This window comes from Xenopus tropicalis, chromosome 5, assembly GCF_000004195.4.
Source record: "Xenopus tropicalis strain Nigerian chromosome 5, UCB_Xtro_10.0, whole genome shotgun sequence".
Classification (NCBI taxonomy): Eukaryota; Metazoa; Chordata; class Amphibia; order Anura; family Pipidae; genus Xenopus; species Xenopus tropicalis.
The window spans coordinates 111669552-111694050 of record NC_030681.2 but is presented as its reverse complement, the minus strand read 5'-3'; the positions used below and the strand labels follow the sequence as shown (position 1 = coordinate 111694050).

Genomic DNA, 24499 nt, shown 5'->3' with positions numbered 1-24499 from the left:
CACAAGTTGTTCTTCTATGATAGTGCACCATAATATTATAAAACGATAATACAGCAGATATCAGTTTACAGGAAGGCAGATTTACTAAAGTTCTAATTGAGGGATCCTAAAGATTCCCAGTTTTTTAGCAAAGTTAATAAACACTTTCCTGTCAGGGGAATGTGTCATTTCAGCAGAATGTTTTCAACTGCTTTGAGCCTCATCTCACAGAAGAGATCAATATGTTAACACTAGCACACATTCATATTGACTATAAAATATTAAAATAGCTTGTGGAGAGGTACAGTGTTGTAATTGAGTAGGTGTGACGCTGAAGCCTGCATTTTAGTGTTAAATAATATTTTAGTAGTAATAGTTTTGATCATTTTGTAGGCTTGTTACATGAGACTGTCTGGGTTTTTTTTATTGCTGGTTGGAATTTTTTCCCCATGCTTTCTCAGATATGTCCTTAGGAACACCAAATATGTCTGTAGGATATCTGTACCAGTTGATATGCCAGAACACCCTACTAATATTGAATTAGGAGATTCAGAGAAACGCTCTGAAAGTACCCTTACCCTAGTGCTCATTTTGTAAGGCAGAAATGTCACACTGCCGCTTCCTTCCATGGATTCAGTACCCTACCATTCCGTGTTTTTACCATAATCCCTCTTGTTTACATGTTCATATGCATATGTAGAACCATGGTAGAAACCATGGCAAATGCAGAAACATAGGGATGAAGGCTCTCTATCAGACACAGGATAATCCCCAGGTTCCAACACTGTAGATCTTCAGATGTAGAAAGATATCTCTGCCTCCTGCGGCAACACAAACATTCCTTGTATAGGCCAGTAACAAAGCTATGTTATGTTGAATACAGAGACTGCATCATTGGCTTTAAAGCTGTTGTACAACTGCCATTCTCATTATTTTTAGTCAGCATCCTGTCTAAGGATCATGGGAGTTGTACAGCAGCTGAAGGACTGTGGTTAGACACCCGTCTGTCTCTTACACTTTTCCTTAAAAAAAAAACTCTGCAAACTCAAGCACACCTTCTTCTTTAGTTTAGCAATATAAAAATAAATGTCTATAAAAAACATTGCAGTTGTCTGGTAATACCCTGTATATCATGTATATGTATATATATTTATAAAATGACTTTGTTTTCCTTCTTTGCACTTGCTGGAAATATTCATGCTTCTGAACTGGTTCCCAGATACTCCATTTCAGTAGATTTAAGTCCTTTGCGGGTTGAAAGTTTCTTCTTTCGGAACTCAGCAGCTATCTCATCAAATGACTTGCCCTTGGTCTCAGGAACTTTAAAGTATGTGAAAACGGTGAATATTAAAAGGAGTACAGCAAAAATGATGAATATATATGGCCCACATGCATCCTGGATAGGAGAGAGAATAACAAAGCATTAAGAATAGCAGCCTTAAATCAGCCAAACGTTATATGGCAACATATTGAAAGGCATTTAGTTCTTTTAAGTGCACCTTTGAAGAAAGTTAATAGTTTAAGATGACACTGGTTATGGAACCTCAGCAATTATTATAAAAGCATATAATACAATACACATAGATAAAATGCCAAATATAGGCCATTTAAGTCCAGCTAGGTTGGCAAATGCTATAACAGTCAAAGGTCACAAACAAATTTGTTGTTTACGTGACATATATTGTACCTAGAAAGTAAGCAAAAGCTTTACAAGGACATCAGCTTCTGTTCTGCACATTTTGCCTACTACAGCTGTCAAACCTCCTGTCCAACTACGCTATGAAGGTGTTATTAACTCTCTATGCTTCTTTGATGATGCAGATCAGTAATTTTTCCCAGTGGCAAGAACATATTCCTTATAACCATCTGCCAGTGGAGTGGGTCAGACTGGACAGGATTTAGGGTGAACTTGGAGTAGTTGGGATAAGGGTTCATCAGGGGCATAGCCCTTGAGTTTAACCACCAGATTTATATACCAGGGCAAGCAAGGAATGCAGTTCTTTTAATAAAACACCCTATTTACATATATAATATCCTTTATTAGATAATTTACTTGTAAATCTGTAGTATTTCCCTCTCTAATTACATATTCAGTAATAAATTCACACTTACTGCTATGTACTCGAAACACATCCCAATGATAAAGTTGCACGTCCAGTTACAGCACCCAGATACCGCCATAGCTGCAGGTCGTGGGCCTTGACTGAACAATTCTGCAACAATGAACCAAGGAATAGGACCTGGACCAACTTCAAAGAAAACCACAAAAAGGAAAATGGCGACCAAACTCAGGTAACTCATCCAAGCATGCTGAGTCTAAAAAGAAAACAAAACATAGGCTTCTTTACATAAGTGTATACATAATCAAAATTCATTTGAGCCTGATTTTTTTTCTTTAGGTTTAACTAAACTCTCAAAGGGATAATTACTTGCTGTTTGTTACATTGCATAGGGCTTAATTTCCATAAATTGCAGCGCTGTGCTACATACACTGTGTCCTAATCCAGCCTGTCTGATGATCTTAAACCTTGTGACATTGTGTGAATATCTAGATCAGCACTAAATCCATGCACACTGGGAACCTGCACCCTGTGTTCCACATTCAGCTAGTGCTTTACCAGAGTCGGAGAGACAGGACAGGTCGGACTGGACCCAGAGACTTGAGGTGTAAGTTTATTTGCAAAAATTAATCTATTAAGAGGTAAGTTTTAGCAGTCAAGTTTTAGGATTACTTTGTTTTACATATAAATTAGTAATCACTAAGTAAACTATTAAGATTAGTAGCACAAAGGTACAAGATGTAATAAAGTCAAAGTTAAATATTTCCATTTATATATTGGGTATGTCTGCATGTAGTTTACTTTTTAAGTAATATATAATGTGCATTAGTGGCACCGAAATATTTTTTTTAGTTTGAAAATTGATTTAATTTGCCAGTTATGTATAAGGTTAGAAAATCCTGTTGGGAAAGTGAGCATCAGCTTGTTGATGGACTCCTCTTGTGACAGTCTGCATTGGACCTGTAGTCACCTGATTCGCCCAACATGGCATAGTCAGATGCATTCCCAGATTGCGTGTAGTAATGCTTCCTTTACTTTGTTCTTACAGATCAAATAATTTGAGACTGAAGTTTTAATGAATTTAGAGTTGGATCAGGGATTGTTGTACTTACCAAAAGTGCCAATGCAATAGTCATAACTATAGCGCAGATACACATGCCTCCTAAGCCAACCAGATAGAGGGATCTTCTACCCGCCTTCTCTACAAGGAACACCTAATAAACAAGAATAACAGCTTTGATTGAAAACTACTATCAACTCACTTCTAAACATTCTACATAAATTGTCAAGTGATCTCATTGCATCAAATCCAATTCAGCATGAAGGTGAAACTGCATTGTGGGCTGAATGATCAGAGCATAAGGCATGTGGCTATTTTAGCTTTGTTTCAATGTCTAATGCAACCTATTGATATTATGATCACTGAAAAGGCCATATATGTAACTCTATATATTGTGGTGTTCCATTCAGAAAGGCCAACTATATTTGCAATACATTATATAATAACCAATATCAAACTACAGTTTTCCTTTATAATATTTTAAAAACATTTTTGGCAAAAGATCTTTTTTTAAAAAAAAAAAAGTTTTAGAAGTTCCCAAGCTGTAGGGTTGAATCCTGTGGAGTAGCCCACATTCACTTTGTTAACAGAACATTTGTCACCTGCGCTTAATCTCCTTTAGCACAGGCTACTAAATGCCCATACCGGAATTAATGTAAATGACCAGTAGTAAAATATGCATCTCATAGTATCCTGAAGTTGCCCCACAAGGCTTATTGCTTTAATGCCATGATACATGTATATATACATGAATAGTACCCAAACATGACTGTGCAACCTGTCATTTATATAAATGGGATATGCCTGGAATTAGCTGAAAAATGCTAACAGAGAATACACCCCATGTGCCATGGGCCTAAGCCGCATACTTTTTCTGCTGTGCCTTGTTCATTTCCACATGCTTGGTAATAATTAAATGACGATGGCTTTTTTTGTTTATGTCAGCATTTGATGTGTGCTTGACCTTGTAAACAGAGATAAAATTAGATAAATCAGGACCTAATGCAGTGCCAGGTAAGCAGTACTTTTGAACATTGTGTGAAAAGCATTTTCTCTCTGGCACAGATTAATCATTGGATCAGACAGCTCTGGGCAACTCTGCTAAATAGCAGTCACAAACAAGCACACCAAGATCATCACTTAAGTTACAGGAGTTCAAAAGCAAGCCCCAGTCTGACTTTGCCTGCAGGAAACACACACAGAAGCTGAATGTATGGGAGAAATAACCATTCAGAACAGTATGCCTAATCAGGACTAGACTGTTAGTCTGTGATTTCAAATGCTAAAGGGGCTACTGTAAGAGGCCACAGGCAGTCACTATTTATTTGTCTGGGGGGCTGTTTGGGCCTTGTGTATTTGAAATGCCAGGGCCTATTTTGAATCCCAGTCTGGGCCTGCAATAGTTTGAGTTTACTTACAGTTCCCAGACTTAGCACTGATTGATTCTTCCCATTTGAAAAAACCTACATATTACTACAGTTCAAGACCCCCTTGGAGGTCCAACCTTTGGTGAGGGCCCCCATTAGCTCACAACAAAGTTACAGATAGATGATCATTCAGCCATTTTATTTTTAGGGCAGCAAATATGTTTGTACCACAGATCTCCCCCTAACTGGCATTAAGGCCTGGGGCCTTAGATGCATCACCTGGCAATGACTCTTCATCACAGTTAGCTGCAGCTGCAAAGGTATTTATATTTTTATAGCTTTATAACAAATGACAAACCATTATTTACTCACCGAAACCACTGTGAAAACTGTGTTGACAGCACCAACGCCAATAGTTGCATATACTGGTTGGCTAATACCTGCCCTGGTAAAAATGCTTGTAGAGTAGTAAAAGATCTGTGAATAAATAAAGGCAGAAGTTACAGTCATAAAAAAAACGTTGGTTTTGAATTAATATGCCCTCCCTGACATGCCACTTTATCTGAGCTACAATTCACATGCAGGCAAGACCCAAACCTACTGGAGCGGTGTTTAGATTTATACATCAACAACTGTTCAAGAACAGAACAATGCAGATTCTCCCCTTAAATTATATATTTAAATCATATAGAACTTACCCCATTGATTCCAGAAAACTGCTGAGAGATATGAAGCACGAGAGAAACTACAAGAGGCTGTCGGTAATTAGAAGATTTGAATAACTGTATGATGGAAACTTTCTTTTCACTTTCAGCTTCTTCCTTTTCCTTTTTCATCTCTTCAATGTCTTTTGTTGGATCATATTCTCCTCTGAGCTTTATTAAGTCTGTAAAAATAGATCTTGATTTAGGATTGGGGAAATTTTTGCAGTGACTTCACTGCAAATCAGAGGACAGCTATTGCAGATCTACAGTACATTTCACAGTGTGATGCCAAACTGGCACCATCTAATCCCTAACAAACAAGGATATATTTATGGCCAAAGGAACACTGCATCTCAGGCCTATACAACAGCCCCAGGAAAATAACCAAAGCTTTTCAAACAATTTAATTCAGGGAAAACCGCATCTAATGCACCATGAGAATCTCTGCACAGTTCTTAGCACAACTCTGCTCGGTCTTGTGTGCTTGGTAGAAATGTGAAAACCATACTCACATGAAAAGCTGTTTCACTCTTTGAAAAAGTCTATATAAGACAAGTGGCTTCAACTTTTTTCAAGTAGTGAGTTTAATGCCCTAAACATTAATGGGCCGAGCTCAAATCCACAAAATTCCTCTTGGGCAAATTCCACATGACAGCCTGATCTAAGACATTGTTCATAAAAGAGTTATATATGAACTATGTACTGAATATGATAAGGGATGAGCTACATTTTCTCAACATAATACTAATACTGGTATGGGATCCCTTATCCGGAAACCCGATATCCAGAAAGCTCCGAATTACGGAAAGCCTGTCTCCCATAGACCCCATTATAAGCAAATAATTCAGATTTTAAAAATTGATTTCCTTTTTCTCTGTAAAAATAAAACAGTGCTTTGTATTTGATCCCAACTAAAATATAAATAATCCTTACTGGATGCAAAATAATCCTATTGAGTTTAATTAATGTTTTATTGATTTTTTAATAGACTTAAGGTATGAAGATCCAAATTATGGAAAGACCCCTTATCCGGAATACCCTTGGTCCCGAGCATTCTGGATAATAGGTCCTATACCTGTACTTCTAAGTATTTGTACTGTGCGTATTTTCTGTGATTTTTTTTCACTAATTTGCGCAACTTTGTCATACTGTGCGCCAAAATTTACTTGACAAAATCGTATTTGCCGCAACGAGTACGAAAGTTTCAGATTCATTCAAGCTTCTATATCGTGACTTTCTTTTGGCCAGGTTGGAGCATGCACAGAAGGATCAAAGTCAGAAAGGTTTTCAGATACAAACATTTTGTGACTTTCGGATTGCCAATACGATATTATCGTGACTATTACGATTTTTTTGTAAGCATTTTCGTGACATTTTCAATCATCAGAAATTATTGTATCTAATCCGAATTTTACCCATTTCGGGATTCGAACTCGTACTTTGATAGTACTAGTGCCTGTTATAGACCAAGCATTTAATAATTCAAAAGATTGGGATACAAATGCTGTAAACCAAAGGTGATGTGTTGTGATGGTTGTCTGTAACTGGCCCAGGGCAAGCAGAGTATCCTGTGTGCCATCAGTGATTTCTACACTATGATATGTGCAACAGGTACAGCAATGCTTATGGAAAACCAAAGGTTATTGCTTGGTAGTTGGCATACCCTTGCAATTCTTGCTACCATGCACCACAGGCAACACAAATCCTGTTCATTAGAATGGAAAGCAGCAATAATTTATTGCTATTTGTGACATTGTTTTTAGGCCTATAAAGTTAATGAAACACAAGCTGACTTGAAGTAGTTAGAGAGCAGGGTGGCAAAGGAAGTGTTTTGGTTATCATTAGTTGGACCATGGACTCCTAGTGATGCAATGGGGTTCATTTACAAACACTGGGCAAAGTTGCACCTGGGCAGTAACCCATAGCAACCAATTAGTGGTTAGATTTTTGCAGTCAGCTGCAGGTTAAAGGAACAGTAACACCAAAAAATAAAAGTTTTTTAAAGTAATTAAAATATAATGTACTGTTGCCCTGCACTGGTGAAAGTTGTGTGTTTGCTACAGTAATACTACTATAGTTTATATAAACAAGCAGATGTGTAGCCACGGGGGCAGCCATTAAAGTTGGAAAAAAGGAGAAAAGGTTACATAGCAGATAACAGATGACCTCTCTAGAATACAATAGTGTTTTATCTGTTATCTCCTATGTGCCTGTGCATTTTCTCCTTTGAATGGCTGCCCCCATGGCTAAACAGCAGCTTTGTTTATATAAATTTCTGGGGCAAACACACCAGTTATACCAGTGCAGGGCAGCAGTATAATTTATTCTTATTATTTTTATACACTTTCATTTTTTGGTGTTACTGTTCCTTTAAAGGGGACCTGTCACCCTAAGAAATAACTCCAAATTATTTTCTATATTGTTAGTTAAGCAAAATGAACTTTACTTACTCTATATAAACAATATAAACCTTGTTTCCTTCCGTCTTGGAATTACTCAATCAAAGCAAGCAGGCAGGCACCATTTTGTGGACACTGTTATTAAGGCAAGCTTTGTATCATGCCAAAATCTTGTTTATATGCCAGAATGGGGGACCTGATGCCCAGGCCCTTGCACTGGCTACACAATTAGATGATGAGGAGGGAGGGGAAAAGTGAGATGTGCAGTGACACCTAGGAAGTGCTGAACGAAAAGCTAAAGTTATTGTCTGCCCCGCCTCTATGCCTAAGGCATAAAGGCAGGGCAAGCAATATATGATTGACATCTGGGATTTTTAAATGCCTCTATAATGGGTTTGGATGTGTTAATATAAAAATGAATTTGGGTTTCATGTTTAATTTGAAAAGGACTTTTATTATACAGCTTTTTATGTCTGGATGACAGGTCCACTTTAAACACTGAAAACAATCATCTGATTCCCCCAGTGTTTATAAATGACCCCTAATGTGTTTCAATACAACAGTTGAGCTCACTACCTACTAATATTCATTCCACTTGTTTACTATATGTCTCACTACATTGTAACAATCCCACAAAGGCATCACTGGGGTTACAATGTCACATTGAGGGTGACTTCCCTTTGTGTTTAATGACCCCTGGAAAGTCACACTTTATCACATAAACATAGGGAGGAAAGAAGTTAATGGAGGCAACAAAATCCTCTTCTCTTGCACATTTTAACTGGAACCTCAGCTTGCCTATTTGGCTGTCATATTAACAATTCCACCCTAGTACTGTAGGCATAGCCACAGCTAAAACGATGTGTTCATGCCATTTTACCATCCATACTCTCCCCACACACCTTTCACAACATTACTTTGACCTTTGCCCAGAATGAATTTTATTCATAGCTTTCTTTGATACCACTTCCTCTGCAGCTGCACATTCTTCAGTGATAACAAATGGCATGTGCTGACTTTCATTTGCATTGCCCAAAGTGTATCTTTCACAGTAAAATATATTCTTGTGTTTGTCACTATTTAACATTTTTTGTGCCACACAACCTGGAATTTGTACCAACCTTCCATTACTTCAGATTCAACATTTCCGATTTCATCTATATCAATGCCGTTCTGTGTGATTACTGGCACATGAGCCAAACAAAACCTTGGCATGGGAATAGGTTGACAACTATAACCCCAAACAAAAAAAGCTTTTTTCTGCAGTTAGTACCTGTCCACCTACCACAGGTCTGCATGTCTCACACTTGAGTGAACTGCCACCTTGATAAATAAAAAGTAAAATATATTTGACATTGGTTAACATTTGAGAGAATGTGCACTGACTGGCACAGCCTCCTGCAGCAACTATTCAACCTTACTGACAGCTTTACTTACAACCCAGCCCACTACCCACTATTAAAAAAACAGAAGCAATGTCATCATAAATGCAGAAGCGGTATCATCCAAGGTAGGATGGAAGGGAGGTGAAAAAGATGATTTAAGAAAGCTAGAGCAAACTAAATCAGGTGTGCGCAGCAGAGACACATGGCAGGACTCACATTTAGTAACCCCAATGTTGTTTATTTGTGAGTTTGCAAATAATACTGCTCTGTAATGTGTTTCATGAGTTAGGTGTAACCTTTGATTAGTAGTGCAGTTCTAGTATCTATTGTATTGGTACTGCCAGTTCTACTGCTATCTGCCAATTTGCTTGCAAAACATAAAAACTGGCAGTGAGAATTCTTGTCGATTTGAGCTCTTGACCCATTATACCAACTACTCTTAAAGGGCTACAGCTGCAATTTTTATGAATAGGCATGTTGATCCAAAGCCACTAGGGCACATTGTTACATGAATTATCTGCTTGCAACTGACTTTGTAAGCAATCACTTCCTTTCTGTGCACAAACTTTAGCAGCCAGTGTGGTGTGTTAAGCTGTCCATACATGTAAAGATCTGCTTGTTTGGCGATGGCAAACTTGAGGTGGGTAATACTGGGCTGATGTGATTGTTTGGCCCATCATCACTACGCAGTACAAGCAGGCCGTCAGGGTGAGGAGTGCATCAATGAGCCAATGCATTCCTTGCCTCGACAGGATTTTTAAACCTGCCAATCTGGCTGAGTTTTGTCCAGATGTCAGCCCCATACCTAGCCCAATAAACTGCCAATACAGTCTGTCAGCTTTTCTTAGCTTGTGTATGGCCCCCTTTATTCAGATCAAATAGTAACATTTGCCAGTATCATTGCTGTCCACCTTGGAGCCTGCAGGCCAGATGTGGGCCTTTAAGAGACTCTTAAGGACCCAAGGACTTCCCAAGTTATCTGCATGCAGATATTACAGATGTTATTTTACCCCACTTTTGCCCCTGGACATATGGGATATTTTGGCCCAAAATATAGAATAGATTTTACAGCACTGTCCTATATAACACAAATTTAACATCACTACATGTAATATCACTGCTTTCTGCCCTTCCTGGGACACTATTATATAACTTTTACTCACAAAGAAAAAAGTAATCAATCTATATACGTAACAAAGATGTTATAACAACTCAATGACCCAACTGGTCATTACAAAAACACAGTGCACACTGCACCCACGGCTGCATAGCATCTTATTTATATAAACTATAGTGGGTAGGTATCAGTGATGGAACTAGGGGTAGGTATAGTAGGCCGGATGCCTCAGGCATGCAGAGGGGGCGCCATTCAGTCAAACTGTTAGCACACAGTAACAGAATGTGCAGAGGATTCAACTGCCTGAAGGTTTTGATAGAGAGTGGACAGTTGTGCATTGTGCACTGTAGAAGAATTCTTTTCACTACCAGACTGCTGCTGAGCGGTGGCTTCCCTGCTTGACTTGCTGAATGGGGAGGTACTTATTGGTCTGCTCTGCTTATGACACCACGATCCAGCACTGGCAGACTTTTTAAGTATATACTTAAGTATAGTATAGTTATATAGAGCTAGTATAGCTCTGTGGTCGTTTGTTTAAATGATTGCATTATTACGTAATTAAAAGTATTTGCTGTCTCTTAGTCAAAAATCTGAAGTTCAGTGACATTTCATAGTAGAGTAAGTTTAGTTCAATGAAATAACCTCTGTTGTTAGTTTGCCAAAATTTATAGCATATAACATCCATCATATAACATCCAATTGCTGGAAGGCATAGTTGCATTGGGTTGCCAGGCAACTTGCCTCTGTGCAGTAGCCAATAGCAACCAATCAAAGATGTTCTAAGACTTAAAGAGGGTTAAAAGAAAGGTAAGTATATAGTCCAGTAACACATAGCTGTTTGGCTTGAGTGCTCCTCTTGTACAGTTAATATGATACAAGTGCATTTCCAATGATTTGCTATAAAGTACTAACAGAGCAGTGCCGTCTATGCTACTTCATAGTTTCCTCCTGCTAAATCCAAGCTATGCATGTTGTCCTACAACAAAACAAACATTTGAAGTAAAAAACTTACTTCTTTTAGCTGCTTCCGTCTTCCCAAGTTTGATTAACAGAAATCTGGGGCTTTCAGGGCAAAAGAAAAGAAGGATGGTCTGCACAACCGCAGGGACTCCCGACAGGCCTAGCAGAACAGGCCAAAGATGCTCACTGCCCAAAATAAATTCAAGTCCGACCACCTAGGGTGCAATAGGCATTAAATTGTGAATTGTCATCGATTTGTAAAAAAAGGTTTTCCCATGTATGTATGGCAAAATAAACATTGGCTTTAAAAAAAAAAGATTTACACAATTCCTCATTCCCTTTGCCCAGTTTGAAAATTAATATGTAATTAGTGTAATTATACAGCACTCATAAAAAAAGCTTCATTTCCAGTGACTTTAATTGAAGTATGTTTAACATTATTTGGTTTCTTTTTGTCACAATTTCTGTATTGTTCTACTTTGCATAGTATTGTGTAAATATATAGGGTATAATTCATCCACTAATATAAAATACATTTTGATTTTTATTTTATTGCCATAAGTAAGTGCAGTTTACTTGCTCATTTCCAAAAGTAAAACACATAAATCACAATTTTTGATCCATAATGTTGCAGTTTTACCTAGATTTCCAAAGTAATAGAAGACACATGCAGAGAAGTACATGCAGCTAATTGTACAATAACTACCAGTAGGGATGCAAATCATTTGTGGTGCCAGAAAACAGTACTAGCATGCAATTCACTAGGGTGCATGTGTAGGTGTAACTTGCAAAGGGAGAATTACAGCTGCTTAATCCAATAATTCATTTCAGGGTTCCTAGTTCTACCCTCTACATTGCACACTGCATCTAATACAGCAATATGGCAGTTTAATGCAAGGTGTCTGTATAGTGGACACAAGTATCTGGGTGTGCCCCAGTGACTAATCACTAACCTGGGACCCCCAGCTGGTTCTTCCAAGTGGGGGTAATTTTCACAAGAGTGCAGTGCAGCCATCACTTTTATTTTACCAGGGATCCCTTGCACTGCACAGTACATGCAAGGTATAGTAATTTCATAGTAACTGCTATCTTTGGTACTGGGCTTCCCTGGTCTGGGAAAATAATTGCTAGTGAGCTTGCACTGGCCCAGGATGGTGCAAGGCATCACTGGGAAAATCTAATAATATGGCTGTGTTGCAATCTAATAGAAAGTACCCCAAGCTGATGTGTCATTCAGACAAGACATCCCAAAGTGCTAGGTTGGCTATCAGTCTCTGTAAGTCCCTTACAAATTGGTTGAACTCCCCAGCACTGTCCAAAAAACTCATGCTTTTGATATTGTTTTACCTGACTAATCAGGATCCCTGTGACAATAGCCAACTGATGCAAAGTTCCTAAAGCTCCTCGAAGTGCTGTTGGGGAGATCTCTCCAACATACATGGGAACCAGTCCTGATGCCAGACCTACGAAAAGAAGAAACGCAGAGGCAATTCAGACTAAAATGTCTGTTCAGGCATGAATATTAGTATCTGTTTTATCATTGGTGAATGTGGCTCTGCAGTACATGGAGGCTGAACAAAGAACAGATCTACAGTTTGTAAATCTGATGACACTTCCACTCTTCCCTTTTTTCTGGGTTACAAATAGTAAAATCTGGTTAAAGTCCAGTGAGAAGTCCTTCGTATAAACAAACACCTCCCTACCCACAGCTGAAGCTTGTTAGGCTTTCAGATAAGGAGGGACTCATATGTGTGTTCTCACATGTAGGATAAAGAATGTGGCTAATGTTACCCAGTGCCATAAAGGGATAATAACTTAATAAAATATTAAAGAAACGTTTTTCTAAGTGTCTACATGTTAAACAAAACTGTTCATGTGGCTTGGAATGTCAGTGAACCAGCTGAGATGCAGTGCAGGTGTTCTGCATTGGAGTCAAGTTCTACTTACCGCAGTAAAGACCTGTGATTAATCTACCAGCAATGACAAGAGCGTGCGCTTGACCCAGTGGAGCCAGCCCCATCAGAAGGGCCCCAATAACTGCCAGAATGTTTACGACCATCATGGCTTTAATCCTGTAAGTAATATCATAATTTTTCAGTGTTAGTATTCTTTGATCATCTAGAGCTCATTCACTGTAATGGTTGTACTGGGACGATTCACAAAGTCTAAATTTAATGTGTCTCTTTCCACTAGCAACTGTAGAGCTAACGGCCAAATAGAGTGAGTGAATGAGGCCTTCTACCCTTAGCACTGTGTAACTAAGGCAATTCACAAGTGAGTAAGAAAGAGCATTCACTTACCTTCCGAGTTTATCTGCAATCCATCCAACGAAGAATGATGACACCATCCCACCCAAGGAGAACACAGATACAGAGAGGGACCAATACATCTTGACAGACGATTGTACAGGCGTTGTATCTGTCTGATTTTCACTGCCTTCCAGTAAAACCCGCGTATAGTGATTCTCAATAATCTGTGCCAAAAAGACAGGTTTAGTATTCACTGTAAATAATTCATTGTCTAATTAGCTTGGAAGAAGACATAAAACGTGCAGCTGAAAATGCATTTGTGCAGTAAATCAATACAAAAACATTGCTTTGGGAAACTTAGGCAATTGTTCATTTCACATGCAAGCTTAAAGAAATAGGGCTCAGAAAGAGGCATTAATGTTTAAATTTGTTATTACATGAAAAATGGCACACCAGCAGCAACTGTATGAACAGACAGAATGTAAAGTTATACAAATTATGAACATACACTCTGTTCTAGGGCTTTTGTGTGTTCAAAAGTAATTGGTTTGCATTCTGACGTCATCTAAGGCCGGCCTGTCTGTGTTTTGCATTGGGCGCCAATCGGAAGCTAAAATACGTAACATACTCGCTTCTGATTGGCTCCTATGCCCAACACAGACAGCATTTCTGGCAAGCACTTTACTTTCTGCTTTATCACAGCTGGGGATGGGAATAGAGTTCATCAGAAGCTAAAATTCTCTCCTCTGCAGGACCCTCTGCATTTCAGTTTGGCCTTGTAACCAAAGCTGATAAGTTGAAAAAAAAATAGCCAAAGTACTTAATTACTAAACTAATTGGTTGACTTGGGTATGCATGAGCTGTACTTCCTTTGGGTGATTCATGGGCTATTCCATGGTACAGTCAGAAAACCCAACCCTGCACCCAACCCTTGTTTGGCCATCTGTAGGTCCCAACATTTTTATCTGCCCTATTATATCTACAATTTCAAGCACATTTCCCGGTGCCTGACAGATTTATTTTTCCCTGCATCTACAAATAAACTCTTTTTTTGGCAAAAAAATATCCTATTTTGTATGTTTCATTCTACATCTCATGTATCCCATCATTCATTTAGAGTCATCGAGGACATGTAATGCCTGATTATCTTCTTAAGCACGAAAATCATTGTGTCCCACAGATGCATAACTCCAGTGGCGTAACTACTCTGCACCGGGGCCCCCTGCAAAAAAATCGTAGAGAACTCACCCAGCCCCTTTGCCCTGACTTGTCATCACTCAGCTCTGGCACATCCCCCGTGACCCACTGGCCCCCCGGGCCCTCAGGGGGGGACCCGTCACTGCATAGCTCGCTTCATTTGAGTCTTCATTATTATTATTAATATTATTAACATTTATTTATAAAGTGCCAACATATTCCGGAGAGCTGTACAATAAGTTTTTAGACTATTCAGCACACACACACTCTCGCCTGGCCATGTCCAGTAATGCCCAAACCTGTCCCATATCTTCTCAAAACTCACCCCTTTCCTGTGAGACCCAGTTGGGCCTGTCCTGCACAAGTAGAACCAGGTATGCTTATATTATCTCCTATGTACACCTATGTCCTGTAACCCAATTTCAGCTTGAATGCAGGCCAAGGCCACACAGCAGTTTTATTTATATACTGTATCTGTGTTTCTGAAGCAAGCACACAATTGGTAACCTTAGATTATATTTAAGTGCATGCCTTCATTTTTTGGTGCTGTAAGCTGTGTTCAGGGTATTAAGTATTTCATAATAGGATCAGTGCATTATTATCTGCAGGTGGCAGGTGCTTTCTAATGCAGCAAGTTATGATTTAGAATATGGCTGATCTCATTCTTATCTGTAGAGGCAAACAGAAAGAATGTTTACCCAGTAATTAATACCCTCATAATTCACGTTATTCCTTGTAATGCAAATACAATATAAATGTTATTACTGAAAATGTGTATATTTTCCTTTGAGGTTAGTTAGTAATGTAGCGGCAAACTTTTTCTAGCCTTTTTCTAGCGTTGTCTTTCTGTAGCACATGTTGATAAGGATACAAGCTGCTCGTTCCCACTGAATCACAAATATGTCACTGCTATATATATATATATATATATATATATAAATACTAAAATGAATTAATCCAAATTTCCTTGCCCCTCCCAGTGGCATAACAACTGAGGAAGCAGACCCAGTGGTGTTGCGGGGGTCTGCTTTCGCCATTGCTGCATATAAATTTCTGCTGCATGCTGGCTCTCAGGAAGGAGAGTGGGATTTATATGCAAGCGGCAGGGGGGATAAGTCAGGGCCAGGCACCTCCGAAGAGTTTTTTGCAGGGGGGCTCAGCACTGAGTAGTTACGCCACTGCCCCCCATGCAGGTAAGATTCCCATTCCATGGTAGGTATGTTTTGCACATGGGCTATGGGCATGCATGCAACCAGTTAAAGTAAACATAACAGAACTTCTGATCTTTAAATGCATGATACCAACTAAAATGTTTGAATTTCAACGTTGATAAATCACCCCCTATATGTGCTTTTTATTGTCTTTTGTATGATGAACTTGGCAAGTCATTAAGGAACCATGTGTAAAGGTGCCCATACACTATAAGATCGCCAAGCGAGCGGATCTTCACCCGATATCCCCACCTACGGGTGGGCGATATCGGGTAGCAAGAAACTTAAAAAAAAATAATCCGATCGTTTGGTCCTGGGGCCAAACGATCGGATTACATTTGTGGTTATGGGGCAGTCGGTTCGGGGACCACATCAACGAGCCGATGCGATCCCCGATCCGACCAGATTTTCTAACCTGGCCGATCGAGATCTGGCCAATTTCAGGCCATATATCGGTCGGCCAGGCAGCTCTGTTCTGCCCATACACGGGCCGATTAGCTGCCGATATAGGCAGCTATAGTCGGCCCGTGTATGGGGACCTTAAGTCTCTGCCTTGTGGAAGTAATTGATTGAGCCTTAATACCTTATTCATTCTGGTGAGTAGATTTACTCACGAACAGTGTGTGGAGGTGAATCAGCGTAACATTTTAAAAAAATGTTAAGCTACACCAACACGTGGTTTCATTTGTTTGCATTTTTATTACAGTGCTACGCCATATTATATAATGTTTGTGCTTCCTTGTAGCTCGGGTACTAGTATAGAACATAACACAGGGTTATTTCCCAAAGTAGCAATTTCTTGCATTCTTTACTTTAAGAGATTTATTGTAAGGTATTCTTTTTATTACCTTTTGAGGAGCATTGATGACGCCGATACCATATCCAAACTGTAGTGAGGCCAACACAGCTGTAAAGACAGCAAACACCAGGGTCCCAGTCAAGTTCTAAAACAAAAAAAAAGTATAATATAAAATGTAAAACAGTGCTGATACAATTATGATATGTTAGTGATAAATTACAATAGGAACGTGGCACACAGGCCCAGACTGGCAATCTGTGGATTCTGGCAAATGCCAGAGGGGCTGCTGTATGATGCCATGGATAGTCAGTATTCAATGGGCTGGTGGGGGGCTGTTTGGGCCTCTGTGTGCCTGAGGTGCCATACACATTAACATCAACAATGTAATACATCTTATTGTCTAACAGGGAACAGTTACAATTTTTAGAATGAGTGCAAACATCAGAGATCACACATCCCATCACAATAAATAACTTTTAAAATTATGAGAGCAGGGAATATCCATTGACCAGTACCCTCTTTTGTATGTTTGTAGTGCTTCCGCAGCCCCTTTTGTACTCTGTAACTTCATTTGTTTGTGTTTGTGATTTTTAGTATTTACAATTTGTTACAGTGGATTTCAAGTGGTATGTGATTTCCTAACGCTAGCAACTGGGCAGCCTTTTATAGTGAGAAAGGGAGATGAATATGTGAGGTCTGAAAAAAGATGAGAAATAAAAAGCAGGATAGCAATAAAAACCTCTGCCATTTTTTCTGGGGTCAGTAACCCAAAATAAATAATAAAGACCAGTTAAAGGCTGCTTGTTCTATAACATACTAACGTTTTATTTACAGGTGAACTTCTCCATTAAAGGAACAGCAACACCAAAAAAATAAAATGTTTTAACGTAATTAAAATATAATATACTGTTGCCCTGCACTGATTAAGGTTTTATGTTTGCATCAGAAATAATACTATAGTTTATATAAATAAGCTGCTGTGTAGCCACGGGGGCAGCCATTCAAGCTGGAAAAAGGAGAAAAGGCACAGGTTACATAGCAGGTAACAGATACTCTGCAGAATACAATGGCAATCTACACAGCTTGTCTGTTTTCTGCTATGTAACCTGTGACTTTTCTCCTCTTTTAATTTGAATAACTACCCCCTTGGCTACATATCATTTTTGTTTATATAAACAGTAGGGATTTGAAGCAAACACATGACCAGTGCAGGGCAATATTACATTATATTTTAATTACTTTATACACTTTCATTTGGTGTTACTGTTCTTTCAAAGGTGAATTGGAGGAATGGAGCTTTCATTAGAAGTAGCATAGGTGGCTTTTCACGGTGAGGGCAGTGAGGTTGTGGAATGCCCTTCCTAGTGATGTTGTGATGGCAGATTCTGTTAATGCCTTTAAGAGGGGCCTGGATGATTCTTGAACAAGCAGAATATCCAAGGCTATTGTGATACTAATATCTACAGTTAGTATTGATGTTGGTATATATGGTTTATGTATGTGAGTGTATAGATTGGTAAGTATAGGTTGTGTGTGCTGGGTTTACTTGGATGGGTTGAACTTGATGGACTCTGGTCTTTTTTCAACCCTATGTAACTATGAATGTTGGTGGGGTTGAGAGATGCATGTTACACATACAGAGCCACACTACTGAGGGTTTCCCTCCTGAGAATGTACAGTTCATTACAATAAAGAGGGGCTGTTAGCAGAGCAGGGAATTTTGACCACCCAGTTTCCCCTCAAAACACCATATTGGTCAAAACACTTGTGCTATAGGCATCAGATTATTGGCAAAATGGCTGCTAGCACAATGGTGGTATTCAGCCAGACTTTTGTGGCTGCTACTTGTGTTTAACTAATAGACAAATGTGCATTTTTGTGTAAATGAACCTAATCCCATAATGTCCTCTCTTCTTTTGAGTTGTGTTCCCAGGGGTGGGTAAGTCTGATTAAGTACTAATTTATGTGTTTTAATACAATTCTCTGTATAGACAGTACCACAATTTGTCATGCACGAATTCACAAGGACATAGCTACAACAGAAACATGCACACATACTGCATTAACATTTATCTTGTAAACTATGCACTTTAGGTCCAAAATCTGCCTTTTACAAGCACTGGGATCCGTTATCCGGAAACACGTTATCCAGAAAGTTCCGAATTACGGAATGGCCTCCCATAGACTCCATTATAAGCAAATAATTCTAATTTTTGTAAATGATTTCCTTTTTCTCTGTAATAATAAAACAGAACATTGTACTTGATCCCAACTAAGAAAGAATCAATCCTTATTGGAGGTAAAACAATCCTATTGGGTTTATTCATTATTTAAATGATTTTTTAGCAGACTTAAGGTATAGAGATCCAAATTACGGAAAGATCCCTTATCCAGAAAACCCCAGGTCCCGAGCATTCTGGATAATAGGTCCCATACCTGTAGTAATTCTGGAGTATTTAGCACTAGAATTGTGGGTGAAATAAAGCATTGTGGGCACCAAAATGTAACCCATAAAAAATTAAATTAATAAAAAACCCAGCAAATCATAGTCGGGCCCCCCTTGCACACAGGCACATGAAGCTATGTATACAGGAGTGAGTGCAATCAGAGATGGATCCCTTTTACATAAACCACATTTTTCAGTACAGTGCCTACGCCTCAGGTGGGGTTGGCTTTTGGTGACATATCACCAGTGTCGGACTGGCCCACCAGGATACCAGGAAAACTCCCGGTGGGCCCAGGGGTCAGTGGGCCCTCCTGCTTCTGACCATTTGGCCTACTTCATGGTCATTCCCTACTTCTGAATGGGAACAAAGAGGAGAAATAGATAGAAGAATAGATGCTAGAATGTAAATAAAAATAATAGGAGAATAAAGAGGTTGGGTGAGGAAAGGAGGAAAAATATGTTGGAGAGTGGGCCCATGGTCTTGAGGTTTCTGGTGGGCCTCTGGGGTCCCAGTCCGACACTGCATATCACCTACAAAACAGTTTTATAATCTTAGTGAATAGAGAGATATTATCACTAGTGAGTTATTTCCTCCACATGTGAGATACATTACCCCAAAAGATTGTGTGGGGCATATTTATTACATCACTGGTGATGTTGCCCCTAACAACCAATCAGATCTTTATTTACTAACTTGTAGCTGACCATTCAGATCTAATTGTTGATTGGTTGCTATCAGTGGCGTAACAAGCTGTCACTGGGCCCCCCTGCAAAGAAAATCTTTGGAGGGACACAGCGAGCTCAGCCTGCTCCCTGTCTGCTTGCAGAACAGCCATCTGCGGCGGGCGCACATGCAATCGGGGGGGGAGGAGGCTAATATTCTCAGTTTTTTCTGTAAAAACTGGCTGGCGAGGGTGGATTTTTGTGAATCCAGGCCTCCTTGTCCCCCGCAACCTCAGAGTCTGCCTCCTCTATAGTTACTTGCCTAGTTGCTATGGGCAACATCACCAGTGATGTTAACCTACACACTATAATAAATATGCCCCACGTGAGATTCGTTATCCCAAAGATAGTAACTTACAATTTGATGTGCTAAATGAGCAGTCATTTATTATAGCTGTTTAGCGAATCTGGCCCATAAGCACCAACAAATTGGGCCCTTACATGGGTGCTTTTTTCTTGCATTCCCATGTGGTTAGTTTTTTATCTATTCAACTGTATGGGAATGCATGAGTTAATGGAACTGATGGCAGTACTGATGGCACCACGCTGAACCACTGAACATCTGTTATATGCAATATGTATCCACCCAATGTGAAAAAGGGAAAGTTGTGCTCATAATATATTTTAAAGCATTAGGCGGGGGGTTCAATGAGGGTGTGGCCACAAAATTCCCACAGACAAAGGCAAGAGGTCCTCTGAACAAAGACACATGGAGCTATTTAGTAGCAGCTACTTTTCACGGCTACTAAGGGCTCTGGCACATGGGGAGATTATTCGCCCGCGACAAATCTCCCTGTTCGCGGGCGACTAATCTCCCCGAATTGCCATCACCTGCCATCCCACCAGCGACAATGTAAGTCGCCGGTGGGATGGCACACGCTGTGCAGGCGATCTTGGCAAATCGCCGAAGTTGCCTCGCGAGGCATTTTCGGCGATTTGCCGAAATCGCGCCGCCGCGTGTGCCATCCCACCGGTGACTTACATTGTCGCTGGTGGGATGGCAGGTGATGGCAATTCGGGGAGATTAGTCGCCCGCAAACAGGGAGTTTTGTCGCGGGTGACTAATCTCCCCGTGTGCCAGAGCCCTAAATGCAAGAAAATACCCTGAGAATCAAAATACACATAGAGACAATTATCAATAAATAATCAGCATTGTCTGTTTTGTGTAGCCATGACAAGTAGCTGCTACTAGTAGCTCCGTGTGTGTTTACCCTAAGACATTTTGTGCATTAAGCTGCCAGCATATGCCCCCCTTTAAAACAAAAACATGGATTGTTTTCTATATATTGCAATATATTCAAGCTGGCCAACTATGTCAACGTAGCCAAAAGAAAGGGCAACCATTTGGGTGTTGAAATATATAAGCAAGTAAGTTGCAGATAAAATTTTGGCACTGTTAAAAATGTATAATGAAGCAGTAGAATTCTTTATGAATCAGATATAAGTAAGTGTAGGACTGGCCAGACTATAACCCAGTGATCCCCAACCAGTGGCTCGGGCAACATGTTGCTCACCAACCCCTTGGATGTTGCTGTCAGTGCCCCCAAACCAGGTAGTTATTTTTCAATTCCTGACTTGGTGGCAGATTTTTGTTGCATAGAAACAAGATTTGCTACCAAATAAAGCCCCCTGTAAGCTGATAGTGTGCATAGAGGCTGCCTAATAGCCAATCTTAGCCCTTATTTGGCACCTCCATTAACTTTTATGCTGCTTGTTTTGCTCTCCAAGCCTTTTCACATTTGACTGTGGCTCACGAATAAGAAAGGTTGGGGACCCCTGCTATAACCAAAGGGCATTACACTGAAGAGACCCAAGGCTCCTGGTGTTCCTGACATTGTCAGAAGTATGATGCCCATACACAGCAAGATTTTGTGTTGGTCCAAACTGGGCTGATCTGACCAAAAATCATCCATTGAGGCCTACGGGGACCCATTGGTCCAGGACCTCATGCATACTAATACATCCCCATGTCCAAAGGGATTTTTTAAACCTGCCTGACTGATATCTGAACAGATTTTAGCCCGACATGCTCATCAGTGGGCCCTATACACAGGCAAAGAAGCTGCCAACTCAGTCTAAAAGCATTGAATCAGCAGATTTAATCTGCCCATGTGTGGTCAGCATTAGTTATTCAATAGTCACTATTCCTTATGTAGTGTAAAGCTGGCCATACACGCACCGATAATATTGTATGGCAAGTCGGCGAGTCGACCAATATCACAGGAGGCTGCTGATATCGGTCGACTCGCCGATCAGGTAGGTTAAAAGATTTTGATTGGGCGCCATAAAAGGCACCTGATCAAAATCTGCCTTCGGGGCTGAATCGGCAGAAGGAGGTAGAAATCCTATTGTTTCTACCTGCTTATCTGCCGTTTCAGCCCTGAACGGTTAGTGGCTGATTGTACCGATGGTCGCACGAAAGATCGGAAATCGCCACGTGTGTGGCCACCTTTAGGCAGCATGAGAGGTTATAATGACATACAGCAAATGCACTTGCTGTGTCTAATCAAGTACTGGTAACACTATGGGCTCCAGCTCTTGTACAACTAAAACCAAAATCCCATTCTAGCTAAGCAGGGAACTGTAGTTCAGCAGCAGTGGAGGCAAAGAATGTTACACATCCCTAGGCTAAACAAGCAGGCAGCTTACAAACACAACTAGCCATATTCTGGTGCTGGTGACAAGACTTGTTTTGGGGGTGGGTGGGTTTCCTAGTGAATAGTGATTGTTCTGTTGATTTAGTTTAATTGCATTTGTTAGCCAAGGAGGCAGTCTCAGATGGACACAAAGGTCATTAGTGGGGGTCACAGCAGTAATTTCACTAGGGGCGGGGGAGGTGGCATCAAAAAAGGACTCTGCCTTTCTTTGCCTCTCCCTTTGGATCTCTTATTTATTTATATTTATTGCATGACAATGAGACTTCTACTGCATTTCTCACTCTCTGAATCTATATCATGGACCGATATTTCAATAAAGTCAGCCCCAAATGTTTATCTTAAATAGGAAACCTATTACTTTGAAATTTGTTCTGCAGCTCATTTCATTTACTATTGTTTGTTGTAAGAAGACATTGTGGGGACCATGGAGATCCTTGCTAAACAGCAGAAGGACATTTTTGGGTTCAAATAAAATAATAAATAAAGTCTGGACTTTATTTACTAATACATTTATGAAAACCCTGCTATTTCTACTGATGGCAAATCCATGTGCGAATATTGTCCTCCTTGTTCCTGTTGGTTTGAACCCAAAATGTCCTTATACTGTTTAGCAAGGATCTCCATGATCCCCACAATGTCTTCTTACAACAGACAATAGTAAATTAAATGAGCTGCAGAATGAATTTCAAAGTAATAGGTCATTCTCAAAGCTAAAATAGGTAGTGATACACTACCTTACTTGTGCACATATCACATTTATAGGTGTTATTTACATTCACTTACTTATCATTACATGTTTAGTAATACAAGCACAGGTTTTTTGTGTTGTATGTATATTTCTGATTGTAAATTTGGAAGCTGCCATGGTGGTTACAGGGACAAGCCCCTACCTATCTATATGCAGCCCTCCAGTTGTTTAACCACCTCCCAACATTCTCATCTAGTGTCTTCACTTTGCTCTGTTATTAACCCAGTCTGTAAATGATCTCTTCAAAGCAACCAATGCAGTGAATTTCAAGGCTGATAAAGGGCAGACAAAGTGTGCTAAAGTCTGTAGTACTGTTGCCTAGTAGGAAAGGGAAGGCAGTAACCTATCCAGCTGATTCAGCAGTTTTACAGACACAGTATATGGAAGAGTATGAGGGCAAAACATGTCATTTCATTAATGATTTCTAGTCGCTAAGCTTTGGAATAAGCACCGCAAATAAAGCACTTTTCAAACAAATCGCATCCATTCCATTCATTGGATCAAGCAAGTGATAGGGAAAGAGACAAAGTGCCGGGGCGCCCCTCAGCCCAAAGCTAATACTTAGGGGTAACAGCCCAAAGCTAATACTTAGGGGTAACAGCCCAAAGCTAATACTAACGGACAGTTCCAGTTTCAGAAAGACTGATTGAAAGATCGATTTATTAACAGCGCAAGACTTGCGGGGCCAAAGTATCATTTAAGCAAGTTATTTATTGTCAGAGTAGCCTGAGATTTCTCACATCTGCTTTCATGGCAAAAGTAAAATATATCTATTCTGAGGTCGGAATGATCTGCCCGACGGGCTTAGCACCCAGATCGCCCCTCTACCTCAATCCCCCCATATCTGTGAGGCAATGCAGTGAGTTATAGTTTGTGCATTGGGAGTTGAATGAAGAATGTGGCACACGTTTCTATTAAAAACACTAGTAAAATCCCATGTCCCGTTTTTGTATGTAAAGAATAGGGCTGATTCTGCAAATCCAAAATCTAAATAAAATCTGTACCTTCTGCTGTTTCATTTTCCCGTCCATATCGGCGCAGACAGTCCCAGAGCAGCGACTTTGTGTGTGTGACACATCCAGGCTTAAATACAGGTATCTCCGGGGCTGAGCTTGGGGTGGGGAATGGGCAGGCACTAGTAGCAGGAAGGCTGGGAGTGGGGCTGCTACAGGTAGGAGATACTCCCTATTGTTCCTTCCATAGGGACAGCCCTGGGGGCTCAGAGCTGGGCAGCCCACTGAGCTGAAACAATGGACATTCGGTCAGTCAGACAGCAGGCAGCCTTTGTTATTTACCAGTAATCCCTTTTATTATTTTTATTATTATTATTTTCATTTTCACAAAGTTACTAAAGTTCATTTATCAATGATTTATTTTAAAGGAGCAATGTCCTTTTATAGGAATCAATCAGTTAACTGATTTTCTATTGGGTGTTTTA

At 39.9% G+C, this 24499-nt stretch overlaps 1 protein-coding gene across 1 annotated transcript; it reads right to left on the bottom strand.

Annotated features, from left to right (window-relative positions):
• Positions 1 to 1024: 1024 nt before the first annotated feature.
• On the bottom strand, positions 1025 to 24090 carry slc2a2 (solute carrier family 2 member 2). The gene is made up of 11 exons (NM_001011453.1): positions 24066 to 24090; positions 16537 to 16632; positions 13332 to 13504; positions 12979 to 13103; positions 12379 to 12494; positions 11084 to 11246; positions 5165 to 5352; positions 4839 to 4943; positions 3152 to 3253; positions 2092 to 2295; positions 1025 to 1375 (listed from the first exon to the last, which is right to left on the bottom strand). The coding sequence occupies exons 1-11, from the start codon at positions 24078 to 24080 to the stop codon at positions 1175 to 1177; spliced, it is 1488 nt and encodes a 495-aa protein (NP_001011453.1). The 5' UTR covers positions 24081 to 24090; the 3' UTR covers positions 1025 to 1174.
• Between the last annotated feature and the right edge of the window lie 409 nt (positions 24091 to 24499).

Coding starts and splice junctions, on each gene's coding strand:
- slc2a2 (NM_001011453.1), bottom strand. Junction 4,944..5,164: donor AGTTTTCTGGAATCAATGGG/GTAAGTTCTATA, acceptor ATTTATTCACAG/ATCTTTTACTACTCTACAAG. Junction 1,376..2,091: donor TGTGTTTCGAGTACATAGCA/GTAAGTGTGAAT, acceptor TCTCCTATCCAG/GATGCATGTGGGCCATATAT.